Here is a 17765-nt window from a genome sequence, read left to right as displayed (position 1 = left end):
GGAAGTTTATATGGACAGACCCTCGCTCCCTCAGTCAAAATCGAGTCTACTTCATATGTACACTTCAGGCAGCTCCATAACCCACAATGCAACACGATTATGACGTCACCGCATATCGCGTTTAATTTACCCCACCACAAACAACTCTATGATATATTAATTATTTTTTAAACATTTAAAACACACATCGGATGCATCGGATGACTGTCAAAGTTTATCTATGTTATTTGTATCTGTCCCTATCTAAATAAAACATTCATACACATATATAGAATGCTGTATTAAACAATTTTGTAAGGGGAAAAAATAAATAATAAATCGGCTCCATTGCGGATTTGCGGCTTAGGACGTTCCAGTTCAGCCCATTGCAAAGGTTCCGCCAGTAGTTTTTTTTTTTTTTTTTTTTTTTTATTGCATGAATAACAATTACAGAACATGAACACAGAAAATACAGGAAAGAAAAAAAAAAAAAGCCAGGGTTAAAGATACACAAATGCAAAATACAAACACTGAGTTGAAATAAAACTAGATAGACCAAACAAACAATAAAAGGCTTTGACTTTTCACAAAATTTTAAAAGTGTTCAACAAATACATGGTTTTAATAGCTTTTTTGTTTGTACTGCCCTTAATGGAAGCCCTTAAATTCTTTCAATACCACAGAAAAAAAAAAGGTTTCTGATTAGTAAATTTACACCGATGAATATGAAACTTCACTAAAATAATCAAAAGATTAATAATATATGCTTCTCTTTCCATACTCTTGTCATATTGTAAAAAAACAAATATTACATGTTCGTATAACAAAAGAAAATTACATTCCAATTTATTATTTATACATTTAGAAACTTCCCACCACAACTTTTTGGTATATTGAGGTTCCGCCAGTAGTGGGCGCTCGTGCAACCTAAGCAATGACGTACATCCGAGTCAACGAGACTGAGGGAAGTTAGCGAGGGAAGGGCATTTAAAAACGAACTGGAACGCAGCCATGGTGACTATAATAATAATAGTTCGCGGTTTCTATGATCAATGAATATCATATGACATGTTTCCAAAACAATCATTACATGTTCGAAGGAGTTAATGATTGTGGGGAAGGGATTGGCTGTCAGTTACCGCCTTGCGCACTGATTGGCCAATCGAACATTTAAACTTTAGACCCATAAACCGCTCAAATCACTCCACCGGTCGCATCAACATGTTTTATTCGGTTCTCGTCGGTTCGGTTGTTTCTTTATTAGTTTTTCTGTACTTTCGTTTCCCATATTTTATTCAGGATTTTATTTACGTACTCAAACTCGTTAACGTCGGGAGGCTGGTGAGGCAATTCGGCCGCAAAACTCCGTGTTACACGATCCTGGAGCGCTTCGAGGACTCCGTGAGGAAACACCCGGAGAAGCGCTTCATCGTGTTTGAGGGACAGAGTTATTCTTACCGGGACGCGGACAGGGTCAGTAACCGAGTGGCAAACGCGCTTCGGGAGCGCGCACAGGTGCGTCCAGGTCAGATCGTCGCGCTCTTTCACGGGAACGCGCCCCTGTTCGTGTGGACGTGGCTCGCGCTCGCCAAACTGGGCTGCACGGTCGCGCTCCTGAACACGAACATCAGGAGCAGATCTCTGCTGCACTGCCTGACCTGCTGCTGCGCCACGGTCCTCCTCACTGATGCCGGTGATGAAGAGCAACCCTCCAATCTGACCAGAACTGACCTCATCTATCTGTCTATCTAATATGCACATTGCCCAATTTCTATATCCTAATTATTGTTAATATGTAATTCATTTTTCCAGGAGCTCATTGCTTCTACCTTCAGTTAAACTGCTAACAGTGATTGTAAATTAATTGCCTAAATTATTACATTATTTGCTAACTGCATTCTTTAAATTGTTGACATGCACATTCTCTGTAAAGCTGCTTTGAAATGATATGTATCTGAAAAGCGCTATACAAATAAATGTGAATTGAATATCTATAGATAAAATGAAGTTAGTTCTGGATCTTATGAATAACATTCAGGATTGAATTCTGTATAAATTTTGTTTTGCATTCATATTGTCAAGTGTAAATTAATGTAGTCCAGTATGATTTATGAGTTTTTGAAGTACTGTCGGATGGAAATGCCAGTGCATTGATCCTAAAAGCATTAAACATCAAGATGTTTTTCTGCAGATTTGGCGGCGGCGGTTGCTGAAGTTCTGCCGTCTCTCCGTGAGCAGGACGTGTCTGTGTTCGTGCTGTCAGACGCCCGTGAGACGGACGGCATCGTGAATCTGTCTGCAGAAGTGAGCGGCGCGTCTGAAGAGTCTCCGCCCCTCAGTCTGAGACGTGACATCAGCATCAAGAGCCCCGCCCTCTACATCTACACCTCCGGCACCACAGGTGAAGCTCCCGCGCTCTCGGACGCGTGTCAGTGTCTGCGGCGCTCGCTCACATTCGTCTGTGTGTCGCAGGTCTTCCTAAAGCTGCGGTGATCAGCCACGAGAGAGTATGGATGATGTCGTTTATGCAGCACCTGACCGGCGTGACCTCCAGCGACATCATCTACGTCTACCTGCCTCTGTACCACAGCGCCGGCTTCCTCGTCGGCCTCACAGGAGCCATAGAGCGCGGTAAAGTCACCAGAATCTGCTGTTCAGATGTTCAGAGCTCCTGGTGTGTCTGTTTCATGTTCTGAGTCTGACTTCCTGAAGAGTCAATCTGTAATTAAAATTTCCTGATAATTTACTCACCTCCATATCATCCAAGATGTTCATGTCTTTCTTTCTTCAGTGAAAAGGAAATGAAGGTTTTTGATGAAAACATTCCAGGATTTCTCTCCATATAGTGGACTTCACTGGGGTTCAACGGGTTGAAGGTCCAAATGTCAGTTTCAGTGCAGCTTCAAAGAGCTCTACATGATCCCAGACGAGGAATAAGAGTCTCATCTAGAGAAACCATTGGCCATTTTCATCTTGCACTGCTCTGTGATGCTCCACGCATGACGTAATCATGTTGGAAAGGTCACGCGTGAACCAGTGAAGGGGTTCTACGGGTTGGAGCTTCTCATGCGTCTGTCTGTGTTTTCAGGGATCACGGTGGTGCTGAGGAGGAAGTTTTCAGCTTCCCGGTTTTGGGATGACTGTCGGGAACACAAGGTGACGGTCATCCAGTACATCGGAGAGGTCATGCGGTACCTGTGCAACACACCCCAGGTAAAGTTCCCATGAGCCCCTTAAATCATCCTCGATACGTTTGTGTTCTGAAGTAGACTTGTGTCGATATTCGGTAATGCGATATATCACAATAATGAATATGCACGATATTGTTATCGTAGGCACTTAAAAATACCATAAATTATAATTTATTACAAATTATTACATTTTTTATAATGCATTAAGAATACTTTCCCCATCAACCATATAAAGTGCACAACACCGCTGTATTCTGCGTCAAAGGGACACGCGCTCAGATGTAAACAAGCCCAACATGCATGAGAAGCACATGACAGAACAAGTGAAGGAGACGCGCTGAATGAAAGTGCACGTTCACTCTCTGACAGCAGAGGGCGCTGATGGAACAGCAGAAATGCAGCGGTTACCCCGGAAACCCCGCAAACAAAGCAGCTGCGCTAGTGAAGTTTTTAAAATGCTTCAAACAGACATTCATTTTTTTGTAATCTCTGTTGTTCATCACAGCACCAAATACTTAAAGACTTAATAGGTTATTTATCTTCAAACTTAAACATTTTTATATTTTAATCTGGACTACAACATGATTGGATTATTTGTTATTGTTCAGTAAATCTTTGAGACGTACGGCTTCATTAGTTAACATGTTAATTCATTATTACCAAACTGACCATGAAAAATACTTATCCACCTGTTTCCGCGGGCCGCTACTGTAAAAGAGAACGTGGGTACAACTTCCGATGAGGCGGCGGAAGTAGCATACCAATGGTATTTAGTGTGCTAATTAGCGAAGAGGCTAAGTGTTTTTTGGATCATTGTTTACTTTGCAAAGTTGCAAATCTTTATGAGAGATGTTGTTACGGCGCTCAGGGACAACATTTCAGTTTAGTACATTTATTAGTTAATAATATCACAATACAATAAACAGTTTTCGTGCCCTTAATTGCCCTTTACTTTACTGACCTTACACAAAAGTGCTGCTGCATGACTAGAGCATCCTGACCCTGCAATACATGAACAACCCGCTGTCTGTACTTCACCCGTCACTGATGCACCAAAGCCTTATGATGTGATTTTACTCCTAACGTATCGTGCGTGCCAGAGCCAGTCGCGTTTCCACTGTATGCGATGCTAAAGGCTACTGATGTTAACCATTGCGATAAATACACACGTTTATGGAAAATATCAGAGACTGCTTGAGGGACGAAGACAATTCTTATATGATTATAATCGTGTATTTATTTAGTTTAATGTTTTATCTGTTTCTTCCCTGTGTCTGTTGATTCCTGACAAATGCATATCTTTCACAGATTCACACACTCCGGTTAACTCGTATAACTCATAACTCCTGTTGCCTTCTCATGAGCTCCCTCTGTTGCTCTGGCTGAAAGGATCAGGATAGACAGACGAGATCGCGCAAACATCCTCGGATTGCAATCATCAAATAATTTAGAGGAAAATAAATAGAAATGCTCAGAAAAGTGACGTAAACATACTGTAGGGTATGTTATCAATATATTTCTAAATGTTCAAGCCTTTGGATTTAAAAGCCTTAGTGGAGTTGTTTTGTGCATTCTCGTGATATTCCATTCTCGTAAATAAATGGAAGCAGGCGCAACTGAATCTGTTAGATTTAGCATGATTGATCTGCACTCCTGACATAAATTAATACATTACTATTAATGTAACATTTTTTATTGTAAAACATTGTTCAAATATTGATGCTGGAATCTTAAATCTTTAAGTAAAAAACAAACGTTCGCAAGTTTGGATCGTTAAATCTTGAATGACTGTCAAATGTTGAATGAATGAGTGTCAAGTCCAGCTTGTTTACTTCGAACCGGAAGACGCTCCCACGTTTTACGCAAGGCCTCATGGGGCGTAGGAAACTTGTGGATAAAGCATTAATTATTCTTGGTTCATGTTAATTTCTTAGTTACTGTTTAATAACATTATTAAAATCAAAATAACTTATTTAATGGAGCTGAGATCAAACTAACAATGATCAGTTGTGTTTCTTAACTCACATTAACAAAAAATAACACTTTCAGTAACAAATGTAGCTGTTGCTCAATCTTAGTTAATGCATTAAATAATGAGATATTATAGTAAAGTGTTTCCTGTTGTTCTTTATAGCCTAATTCTTTTGCACTTTAATCTGTTTGAAAACAACCTTGATAAAAGCTTCAGCAATTATCGCAACATGAAAATTTGATTCCGTCACATGCCTATTCTGAAGAGGAAAGTCTTATGGGTTTGGAAGGACATGAGGGAGAGTAAATGATTTTTATTTTTGATTGAACTATCCCTGATGGAGTGACTCAGATGTGAGCAGAAGAGTGTTTGAGCGTCTGCTGTGTCTGTAGAGGGACGGCGAGCGCGATCACAGCGTGCGTCTGGCGCTGGGGAACGGGATCAGAGCCGACACCTGGGAGGAATTCCTGCGGCGCTTCGGAAACGTGCGCATCTGCGAGGGCTACGGAGCGACTGAGGGAAACATCGGATTCATCAATTATACTGGGAAAATCGGTTCCATCGGGAGAGTGACTGCGGTCCACAAGGTCCCATAATACACTAAACATGATGTGAAATCTGAGGTTAGTCTGCGTGTGTGTGAGTGTGTGATGATGAACACGTGAGTGTGTGTGTTTGTGTGCAGATGCTCATTCGTTATGCCTTCATTAAGTTTGATCCGGAGACGGAGGAGCCGGTGCGGGACGCTGCCGGACAATGTGTCGAAGTTGCTCCAGGTAAAACGGTTTAATTAGATAATATAGAGCTTGATCTGCTGGGACGGATCATTTCATACGGCTTCTTCCTGGTGTTCTGGAGGAAGTCACATCATAATTAAAGTAGCTAAATGACGACCAGCTCCACCTCTCTGGACGTAATGGGTGGAGCTTAACCTAATTAGGTATAGAGATAGGGTGTGGCTAAACCTTCAAGCTCCAACCATTATGTCCAGAGAGGTGGATCTGGATGTCAAGCTCCACCCACTGGCTCTGCAGTGACCCTCTCTGATAATTAGCTGTATTGAAATAAATTGTGTGTGTGTGTGTGTGTGTTTACTGTACAGGTGAAACTGGGCTGCTGGTGGGAAAGATCAGTAAAATCACTCCGTTTAATGGCTATGCTAAAAACCCTGCGCAAACAGAGAAGAAGAAGCTGAGGGACGTCTTTAAGAAGGGAGATCTGTACTTCAACACTGGAGATCTCATCCTCGCCGACCACGACGGCTTCTTGTACTTCCAGGATCGGATTGGAGACACGTTCCGGTGAGACGCGTCTGGCGCAGCGGATTCGTGACTGAAGGACGCGCGTGAACGCTAGTAATTCATGTGCTTCTGCTGATTTAGGTGGAAAGGAGAAAATGTGGCAACGACTGAGGTGTCTGAAATTCTGGTCATGCTGGATTTCATTGAAGCCGCAAACGTCTACGGTGTTAGAGTTCCAGGTGAGGAGTGAAACGAGCAGCTTGTGTTGGGTCCAAGCGGCAACCTCCCCCAGTTTCTCGTGAAGCCAATACGGAAGTAACTTAAACTGCGATTCATCGACTGGCCGCTAGGGACAGGCTGCAAAAGAGAGCAGAATCTCATTGACCATCATGTTTAAACAGCCAAGTTTACAGCAGAAAAAACATGTTTACACTCTGGTTCACATTGTGTTTTGGTCTATACTGCTATTTTTGCCCTTCATGACAACTCTGAGCAGGGTGAATTTTTTTATAACTCATCCGTTTAAATTATATTAAGCCTTAAAGTTCTGCATAATTAAGGGCGTGGTCACTTGAGTGACAGGTGGATTGGCGCTGCTGTCTGTGAGCCGTCATGTTACCTTCAGCCGCTGAATTTGGCATCTCAGCCGTATTTGTGCCTTTTTTCTGGATTATTTTATACAATATATGGCTTGCTGCATACTCGAGACAGATGTCAGTCTGTGTACATGTGCTCGCATGCGGAAGATAAACGTTGTTGGATCGTCGTGGCATTGGCTAAAAGTTTTGTTCCTGAGATTTACTACAATGACAATACCAGGAGGATATACAACTCCGACAGCACTGCTTGGATATAACTAAAACTGCTGCACTATTTTGAAAAATTATACTTTGGACACGTGCTCATTAGTTTGAGAGAACATTTGAGAGATATACATCTGGTACATACAGGTGCTGGTCATATAATTAGAATATCATCAAAAAGTTGATTTATTTCACTAATTCCATTCAAAAAGTGAAACTTGTATATTATATTCATTCATTACACACAGACTGATATATTTCAAATGTTTATTTCTTTTAATTTTGATGATTATAACTCACAACTAAGGAAAATCCCAAATTCAGTATCTCAGAAAATTAGAATATTTTGAAAAGGTTCAATATTGAAGACACCTGGTGCCACACTCTAATCAGCTAATTAACTCAAAACACCTGCAAAGGCCTTTAAATGGTCTCTCAGTCTAGTTCTGTAGGCTATACAATCATGGGGAGGACTGCTGACTTGACAGTTGTCCAAAAGACGACCATTGACACCTTGCACAAGGAGGGCAAGACACAAAAGGTCACTGCAAAAGAGGCCGGCTGTTCACAGAGCTCTGTGTCCAAGCACATTAATAGAGAGGCGAAGGGAAGGAAAAGATGTGGTAGAAAAAAGTGTACAAGCAATAGTGATAACCTCACCCTGGAGAGGATTGTGAAACAAAACCCATTCAAAAATGTGGGGGAGATTCACAAAGAGTGGACTGCAGCTGGAGTCAGTGCTTCAAGAACCACTACGCACAGACGTATGCAAGACATGGGTTTCAGCTGTCGCATTCCTCGTGTCAAGCCACTCTTGAACAACAGACAGCGTCAGAAGCGTCTCACCTGGGCTAAAGACAAAAAGGACTGGACTGCTGCTGAGTGGTCCAAAGTTATGTTCTCTGATGAAAGTAAATTTTGCATTTCCTTTGGAAATCAGGGTCCCAGAGTCTGGAGTAAGAGAGGAGAGGCACACAATCCACGTTGCTTGAGGTCCAGTGTGAAGTTTCCACAGTCAGTGATGGTTTGGGGTGCCATGTCATCTGCTGGTGGTGGTCCACTGTGTTTTCTGAGGTCCAAGGTCAACGCAGCCGTATACCAGGAAGTTTTAGAGCACTTCATGCTTCCTGCTGCTGACCAACTTTATGGAGATGCAGATTTCATTTTCCAACAGGACTTGGCACCTGCACACAGTGCCAAAGCTACCAGTACCTGGTTTAAGGACCATGGTATCCCTGTTCTTAATTGGCCAGCAAACTCACCTGACCTTAACCCCATAGAAAATCTATGGGGTATTGTGAAGAGGAAGATGCGATATGCCAGACCCAACAATGCAGAAGAGCTGAAGGCCACTATCAGAGCAACCTGGGCTCTCATAACACCTGAGCAGTGCCACAGACTGATCGACTCCATGCCACGCCGCATTGCTGCAGTAATTCAGGCAAAAGGAGCCATAACTAAGCATTGAGTGCTGTACATGCTTATACTTTTCATGTTCATACTTTTCAGTTGGCCAAGATTTCTAAAAATCCTTTCTTTGTATTGGTCTTCAGTAATATTCTAATTTTCTGAGAGACTGAATTTGGGATTTTCCTTAGTTGTCAGTTATAATCATCAAAATTAAAAGAAATAAACATTTGAAATATATCAGTCTGTGTGTAATGAATGAATATAATATACAAGTTTCACTTTTTGAATGGAATTAGTGAAATAAATCAACTTTTTTATGATTTTCTAATTATATGACCAGCACCTGTATATATATGTATAGAGTTTTACATTATAAACGATGCTCAGATTGCATCCTTTCTTGAAGAACGATGATGGAGAATGTGGGAATTCCGAAAATATGTAATGCAAACGATGGATATTATATAAAGATTTCATGGATTTAACGCTTTCATGAAAAAAAAGTAGTTTTTTTATGTTTTGAAATGGACATGTTAGCCACTCAAGTGCAACGGATTGGATTCATCTCGCGATCTCTATTTCATTAAAGGTATGAAGTCCCAGTTGATTTTTTTGTGTTATTTGCACAACCCACACAAATGAATTAGCCTGTTAGAGCATCTATAACGTTACCTTAAAAATCACTGTAGATTGACAGTAGCGGGCGTGGTTTCAGCAACAAGTCGCATGGGCTCCAACTACGTTCCGCCTCTTTGCCCATTTTCAGTTATCCGTGAGTGACGTGCGGTCACATGCAGCCACGGCCTCATTTTTGCGTCAAAACCGCTGTTCAGAACTCTATGGGTGACGTCACAGACACTACGTCCATATTTTTTTACAGTCTATGGTTGGGTCAGAGGTCAGCGTCAGGCCCGTCTCAGGTGTTTTTATCTCAGGTCACGAGGGGCGTGTTGGAATGGCGGCTCTCAAGCTCACAGACGGGATGGAGTTTGATGCTTCTGCCACATACGACCACATGAAGAACTTCCTGCCGGCGTACGCCAGACCGCGCTTCATCAGAATACAGGTAATGCCTTGTTTTTACCTCCATCTTTTAGAAACATTGATCAGCGAACATGAACAGAAGCTCAACCGTACACACGAGAATGAACCTCATTGGTTGTTGCGGAAGCTCAAATATGCCATGTGACGCGTGAGAATGAACCTCATTGGTTCTCATGCTGGAGCTTCCACCGTATTTGAGTGCACTATATATGTTCGCTGATCAATGTTTATGTCAGTAAAAGCACACATTAAATCTGTTGGTCATATGAAGTGATCGAGTCTCTTGCGGAGATTTAGGGTGTGTTCACACTTGTCATGTTTGGTTCGATTAAAACGAACCCTGGTGCGATTGGTCGGTTAGTGCGGTTCATTCGAACGTGTGAACGCTGCCATCCGAACCCTGGTGCGCACCAAACAAGCGGACCGAGACCTCTGAAAAGATGGGTCTCGGCCCGCTTCCAAACGAACTCTGGTGCGGTTCGAATGATAATATGAACGCAACACGGACCAAAGACATGTAAACGAAGCAAAAACAGGAAGACGAGACCCTAAAAAGGACAGAATCCTCACGCATGTCGGTTTTTCTTGTCATAGTCGCGAGTTTGCCCATGACAGGCATCAGATGCGCGTCTCCACGCAGCAGATCGTTAGTGTGTGTGACGGATGGATTCCCGCCGGTGTTTTGACACATTTTAAAAGTTCTTCACGAGTTCCCAGCTGGCCAAAATACCATCACATGTAGGCTACGCACACACAACGAGCGCATTTACCTCAGCACACAGCATTGTTTTGATGTTCGTTAAGTTCCATCTCAAAATTGGCAATACGTCATAACATCCGACCAATCACGTTGTGAATGTATCCTTATGCCTTAAGGTTCGGTATCTTTAGGTTTGGTGAGAAAATTGCCAATCTGAACGCTAACCGGACCAGGACTAAATTTTTTTTTCTTCTTTGGTCCGGACCAAATTAACCAAAAGAACTGAACTACAAGTGTGAACGCACCCTTAGATTAAACCGCTCCACTCTTATGGATTTATTTGATCTCTTTATGAATGTTTTGAAGCGTCAGTTTTAACAAATTCTTCAGGACTCAGTTCAGCCGTGATGAGGAATTTAATTGTTGCAGCCGGTGATTTTCTATACTAAATAGGGGTGTAAATCGGACAGTTCATCACAATTCAATACAATATCGATTCTCATAGCCAGCGATTCGATATTTTCTGATACCTCAAAAAGTTCTGTGATACGATTATGATACGATTTGATTCAATCAATATTTTGATATTTTGAGCCTATTTTACACAACCAGCTACATTTTTATTAACTCACAACTGCAACCAAAATATATAACAAACATTGATTTCAAAATTTCACATCCTGAACCCTGATTGGGTCATCCACAAATAAAAAATTCACACAGTAATCTAATGACAGCTTATGACATGACAACAGTCAAGAAAGTATTTTAGTTCTGTGCTAAAATGTGTGATGTCAAAAAACTGATAAACGAGGAATACACACACACACACACACACACACACACACATAATTAAAAGACATTTCTTTTAAATGTATAGCGCAGGTTTTTAATGAAGCAACAACATATTATAGGTGGGACAAAACAAGACAGGCTATTAATATTCTTTCATTGTGCAAATGTATTATAAAGGCTCTAATACAGAGCGGCACAAAGCATCCCGTGTGCAGAATGATGCGCTTGAAGCAACACAGAGTCACAGCGCGCGGCGCTCCTGTGCGGCAGTTTATTGACCGTATTCTTTCAGTGACAGTTTCATCAACTGTCCCGAGTGTCTTTCACAAGTTCTGAAAGGTAGTTTAAATGAGAATGCACGCGTTGGCGATAATGCATATTGTGTGAAAATGTGGAGAGTGTTAAAACAAAGGTGCCTCTATAATTAGCCCACAGGTATCGATTTTTTTACGCATTGCATCGATGCGTCGGATCGTTAGACATTAGATCGATGTATTGTTACACCCCTACTAAACAAATTTAGTATTAAACAGATCTTGAAAATCATTCGGTTTCAGTATTTTTTAATTTTTTTTGGCTGTAAATAATAAAATTTCTATGGAAGCTTGTTTCTGCCACAGAATAGAAAATAACAACATAACTGCAGCTTTTTTCTTGTAATTGCAAGTTTATTTCTTAGAATTTGGACTTTATAACTCTCATTTCTGAGATGAAAGTCGCAGCTCATGATTGATTCTGATGTGGAAACGAGCTTCCGTTCTCAACGCGTCTGACGGTCGTTTCCTCCTCAGAACCAGCTGGACATGACAGGAACCTTCAAACAGGTCAAAGGTCAGCTGGTGCAGGACGGATTCGACCCAAACGTCATCCGTGATAAGCTCTTCTTCCTGGACGACTCCGAGCAAACGCTCGTGCCCATGACGGAGGAGATGTTCAGCTCCATCAGTGAAGGACGCTTGAGACTGTGACAAACACTCGATTTATTCAGAATCACACCATGATCTGATGATTTCAATCCATCATCTGGAGTCTGAACACATCTGTGACTCAAAGGAATATACTGAAACATAATACGAGGTCGAAAATATATTGCAAAAATAAATAAATGGTACATTAATAGTAATGATCTTTAGACAATAATAATTTAGCATAATTGTAAATTAATGTATTATAAATAAGCATAAGATTCCCAAACATTTTTGTCCATCTGAGATTTAATATTTTAATAATCACATGCACATGATGTTGGTCACATGACTATAGTCTGTTTCTGCCACGGAATATAAAATAAAAAAGGGAATTGCGACTTTTAGCTCACAATTGCAACAAAAAAGTCTGAATTGTGAGTTTAAATGTCGCAATTCCCTTTTTTATCTTCTATTCCATGGCAGAAACGGGCTTCCACAGATGACACGCATGTAAAGAAATCTCATGAACTCCAGTTAGAGAAACACTGAAAACGAATCCTTTTTTGTCCATAGTTTTTAGGACGATGACAAACAGAAATTCAGTCAGTGTGTCCGAACTTTTAGCAGTAAATATGTGTGTTCAAGTAAATGTGTTTTTATTAATCAATACTGAGAGACATTGATCATATGATGCTTTCTGTAATAATAAAGGAACAGAAGGAATGTGTTGTGATGTTCACTGACCTGCCTGTGTGAAAACATCCCTGACGCTCCTGTGAGGTGTGTGTGTGTGTGTGTGTGTGTGTGTGTGTTATTTGGAGTGCAGTGGGCTGGTCTCTGCGAGCGGGAGGCAGTTTAAGCAGCTGGCGCGGCTGGTGACCAGCCCTCTCTTGAAGGGGTGGTAGAGCTGCTGCATGCCGCACTGAGCCCAGACCTGCGACAGGCTCGGCACGCTGTGGAACTTCATCAGACGCTTCTGCGCTCTCGGCTGCGGCTGCGCCGGCTGCTCCGGGATCTGCTCCAGCGGGTGCGAGCGCTCGGGTCTGGCGGGCGGCAGCTCGGCGCTGCAGCTCATGGAGCGGATGGCCCGTCTCTGGCCCTGACGCACCAGACGCCCGTCTATCATGGGCTCCAGACGCATCCGGCTCAGCTCCGAGTGGATGGTCAGCGGCGCCTCCTCCTGGTCCTCCTCGCAGCTGTCGGGGTCAGAGATCAGGCTGGGCTGGCGGGAGAGAGCGCAGGCCTGCAGAACCTCGCGGGACGCCTGCTGGATGAGGCTCCAGTCCCTCTCGATGTCCTGCGCGCTGGTGAACTGCGACGTCACGGCGAAGCGGATGATGAGTTTGTTCCCGATGGCGGCTGGAATCAGAAACATGTGGCCGGACTTGGTCAGTTTCCTCAGTAACTCCTGCGTCGCTCCGTTTCCAGCCTGCGAACAGAAGAAACGTGCTCATGTGACCACAGGATAACAGATGATGTTCTATTAAATAAGTCATGTTCTCACTCTTCCAGCACAAATATCTAAACATTCCTAAATCGGGACTCATTTACAGGAGAAGCACAATGACACATGATAAAAAGTCTGAGAAATGCATCAAAATAAAGTGATAAAAATATATCTGCATTGGGGAAAATAAATATTTCACTTAGGGGATATAAATATAAATTTATATTTAAAAATAAATAAAAATATTTCACTCAGTAAGTCACTTAATTTCAGTTCATTTTGATGCATTTCTCAGAAAACAAGATTATTTCTCTTCTCCAGTAAATGTTTCTTGATGTAAGAATGTTTAGATGTTTGTGCTGGAAAACAAGACAGAAGGACGAACACAATGATTTTAAATACTATGGCAAACATCATCCCCGTCTCAAACACCACAGTAGTTTCCATGAGACACCTGATCTATAATCAATAAGCACTATGATTATCGTGTTATTCTCATGATTGTTTCACACAGACGTGGCGAAGCGTCTTTCTCTCACTCGTAGGCAGAAGACGACCAGGCCGAGGTGCCGCTGCGCCGGGATCTGGAAGTTTGTGTCGTTTCTGACCAGAGACTCGAACAGCTTCGCCATCTCCACGCTCTGACATCACAGGAAACACATCATCACAGACAGGAAATGTGAGCTAGAGCTTTGACCGTTCGGCCTCATTGTAAACCGTTGATAAAATCTGAAGTGTTGAACTCGTGCAGCTATCGTAATGACGCGTCTCACGTGTCGGATATGAGCCTGCAGGTTCTTCAGACCGAAGGAGCGCATCACAAACCACAGCTTCAGAGAGCGGAAGCGGCGGCTCAGAGAGATCTGCCAGTGCTGAAACGACAGATGAGCGTTAATTAACATCGCACAGATTGACACCGCGTAACGAGCGTGATGTGAGCGCACCATGAAGTCGGTGGCGTCGCAGTTATCGTGTCTCAGGTACAGCGGGTCGACGGTGAACGTCTGCTGAAGCTTCATCTTGTTCTTCACCCTGCAGTTCAAACAGTCTTTACTAACACACCGCATGACACTCGTTAAAGAGCGAAAGAAGAATACATTAAACTGATCAAAAGTGACATTTATAATGTTACAAAAGATTATATTTCAAATAAATGCTGTTTATAATGAAAAATAAAATATTCGTGAAAAATAAAATGTTTCCACTGAAATCTGAACTGTTTTCAACATTGATAATAATCATAAATGTTTCTTGAGCAGCAAATCATCATATTAGAATGATTTCTGAAGGATCATGTGACACTGAAGACTGGAGTAATGATGCTGAAAATTCAGCTTTGATCACAGGAATAAATTACACTTTACTATATATTCACATAGAAAACAGATGATTTACACTGTAATAATATTTCACTGTTTTACTGTATTTTTGATCAAATAAACGCAGCTTTGGTGAGCAGAAGAGACTCTTTCATGTGTAAATTAAGTTTAAATTCCTCCAAGCAGTTTATAATTTCCAAAAAAGGAAACAACAGGACAAACGTGTCTCTCACCAAAATGCTGTACAGTCAAAATGGACCATCATCCACTTCGACGGGTTGAAGACGAATGAATCGGCAAACTCGATTCCGCTGAGAAAATAGCGCAGTTCAGGACAGAGCAGAGCAGATCCAGCGTACGCCGCGTCCACGTGCAGCCAGAGACCCTCGCGCGCACCTGCGATCGACACACACACACACACACACACACACACGTGCTCCAGAACATTCAGAAGCTTTTCAAGGTGTTCATGTATATTCACGGGTCACTCACACACGGGCCCGAGTTCATCCAGACGGTCGAAGGAACACACGCCGGTGGATCCGAGCGTCGCACACAACTGCAGGACACATCAAACACACACTCAGTCACTTCAGCACAGCGAAGCATCAAACAGCTGGTTGGTTTCAGGTGCGTCACCATCACGGGAATGAAGCCTCTCCTCCGGTCCTCGTCGATCGCGCGCTGAAGAGTTTCTCCACGCAGAGAAAACGCCTCGTCCGTCTCTAGAAACCTGATCTTCACCAGAGAGATCAGACCGGCCTTCTCCACTGACGAGTGAGCCTGAACACACACACTCATGATGATCAATCATCGTCACACCAGCGTTGATCATGTGACAGGACGGCCGGTCAGACTGCTGTACCTGATCGGAGGCGTATGCGATGAGTCTGGAGTTCAGCACAGATTCGTCCGTGTCGGCGTGTGTGAATTCAGTCTTCATCTGCAGGATTCGGTCCTTCCTGGCGACGAGCAGAGCGACCAGCGTACACTCACTGACCGTACTCTAAACACACACACACACCACGAATAATAACCGTATATGGAAACCACGATAATTAAAGAACGAAAACATACAATTATACTGTATAATGTCCTGTTTGTGATTCATAGATAATAAAGTGAGATTTCGATGATATTTTGACCACTGAACTAGTAAATGATTCCATTTCAGAATCTGGACTCTTTAAAGGGTTAGTTCACCCAAAAATGAAGATAATGTCATTTATTCCACACCTGTAAGACCTTCGTTCATCTTCAGAACACAAATTAAGATATTTTTGTAGAAAACACTGCTTCAGGAAGCTTCGGAGCGTTATGAATCTTTTGTGTCGAATCATGATTCGGATCACGTGTCAAACCGCCAAACTGCTGAAATCATGTGACTTTGGCGCTCAGAACCGCTGATTCGATACGCTGATTCATAACGCTCCGAAGCTTCCTGAAGCAGTGTTTTGAAATCAGCCATCACTAAATAAGTCATTATTTTGTTTTTTTGCCGCACCAAAAATATTCTGGTGGCTTTATAATATTAATATTGAACCACTGTACTCACATGAACTGATTTAAATATGTTTTTAGTACATTAATGGATCTTGAGAGAGGAAATGTCATTGCTGGCTATGCAGGCCTCACGGAGCCATCGGATTTCATCAAAAATATCTTAATTTGTGTTCTGAAGATGAATGAAGGTCTTACGGGTGTGGAACGGCATGAGGGTGAGGAATAAATGACATTATTTTCATTTTTGGGTGAACTAACCCTTTAACATGGGATGGTTGATAACACGAGTTGTGTGTGTTTGTGTACCTGCAGTATTCCTCCTCCATTGCTCTGTGGATGATGGTGTAAATAGTGATCTGGCAACCCGAGCGCTTTACACAACCAGTCCAACACACACATCTCCAGCTCCGTACATGCCGGACTCGAGGCCTGCAGAACACACACACACACACACACACACACACACACACTATTCAACATAATGCATAAGGCTGACACAGAGTGTGTGTGTGTGTGTGTGTTTTGTATTACCCAGGTGAAGCCAAGGCAGTTAATGGCGTCTGCCAGCATGTCGCCCAGCAGAGACGGCCATGAGGTCAGCGCAGGGAAATACGCGTGCATGTGAGGACTCTGCCAGTGCACCACCTACAGGACACACCGGAGCATCACACCAGACACGCATTCAATAACAGATGGACGGATAGACTAACGAAAGACAGACGGATGGAAAAATGGATGGACACACGGGAGACAGACAGACGGATGGACAGACAGACCCCGGGCATGATGATGTTCTCCACGTCCCTCATGATGCTGCTCCAGTCCTCCGGCTCATTCGGGGCGCTGCTGGGCAGAAGAGGACGCATGTAACCCGGCTGAACGTCCGGAACAACCCGCCGCTCACGGATCCGTGTGAGATACTGCTGTATGAAATCCACCATCTCCTTCCCTACACACACACACACACACACAGAGGAACATCAACACATTAAAACAAACACACTGAGATGTTCATGATGAACCACTGCCAATGAAAGAAGATTGAACAGCATTAGAGTACAGTCACAAACATCAGATGAAGAGCTCAGACTCACACAGATTACAGCAGAACATGAATATAAAATCAATCTAATGCAAGAAAATGACTTCAGAAGATAAAACAATAAAAACAGTCCTGAATGTCCTGCATTCAATAAATAAATGTGAAGGAATAACCTGCAAAACTGATATAAACCCACTCTTGTAAATTCATTACCTCTCAGCCTGTACTCCTGCTCCTGCATCCCGTCCATCAGAGAAGATCAGCCGTGTGTGAGCCGCTTCAGCTCTCAGGCGCTTTTATAGCCGCCGTTCAGCAGCTGACGCAAACCGCCGCACATTTACTCCACAAAGACACGATTGATTCAGCTGTACGTGAGCGAGAGCGAGACCCTGAACACGGATCTGACTTCAT

At 42.7% G+C, this 17765-nt stretch overlaps 2 protein-coding genes across 2 annotated transcripts; one reads left to right on the top strand and one right to left on the bottom strand.

Moving 5' to 3' along the window:
• The first annotated feature begins 1009 nt into the window (after positions 1-1009).
• slc27a2a (solute carrier family 27 member 2a) lies at positions 1010-12766 on the top strand. The gene is made up of 10 exons (XM_048169505.1): positions 1010-1672; positions 2171-2380; positions 2452-2610; positions 3068-3192; positions 5535-5729; positions 5828-5918; positions 6245-6443; positions 6525-6622; positions 9532-9662; positions 11927-12766. The coding sequence occupies exons 1-10, from the start codon at positions 1201-1203 to the stop codon at positions 12101-12103; spliced, it is 1857 nt and encodes a 618-aa protein (XP_048025462.1). The 5' UTR covers positions 1010-1200; the 3' UTR covers positions 12104-12766.
• hdc (histidine decarboxylase) lies at positions 12514-17715 on the bottom strand. Its single transcript, XM_048169504.1, has 12 exons — positions 17568-17715; positions 17089-17261; positions 16844-16957; positions 16619-16741; positions 15675-15815; positions 15449-15592; positions 15302-15368; positions 15043-15205; positions 14435-14522; positions 14264-14362; positions 14030-14131; positions 12514-13472 (listed from the first exon to the last, which is right to left on the bottom strand). Exons 1-12 carry the CDS (start codon positions 17602-17604, stop codon positions 12855-12857), a joined length of 1869 nt encoding a protein of 622 aa, XP_048025461.1. The 5' UTR covers positions 17605-17715; the 3' UTR covers positions 12514-12854.
• Between the last annotated feature and the right edge of the window lie 50 nt (positions 17716-17765).

This window comes from Megalobrama amblycephala, linkage group LG19 (genome assembly GCF_018812025.1).
Source record: "Megalobrama amblycephala isolate DHTTF-2021 linkage group LG19, ASM1881202v1, whole genome shotgun sequence".
Classification (NCBI taxonomy): Eukaryota; Metazoa; Chordata; class Actinopteri; order Cypriniformes; family Xenocyprididae; genus Megalobrama; species Megalobrama amblycephala.
Note: the sequence above shows the minus strand (reverse complement) of the source record. Positions and strands in the feature narration are given on the sequence as shown.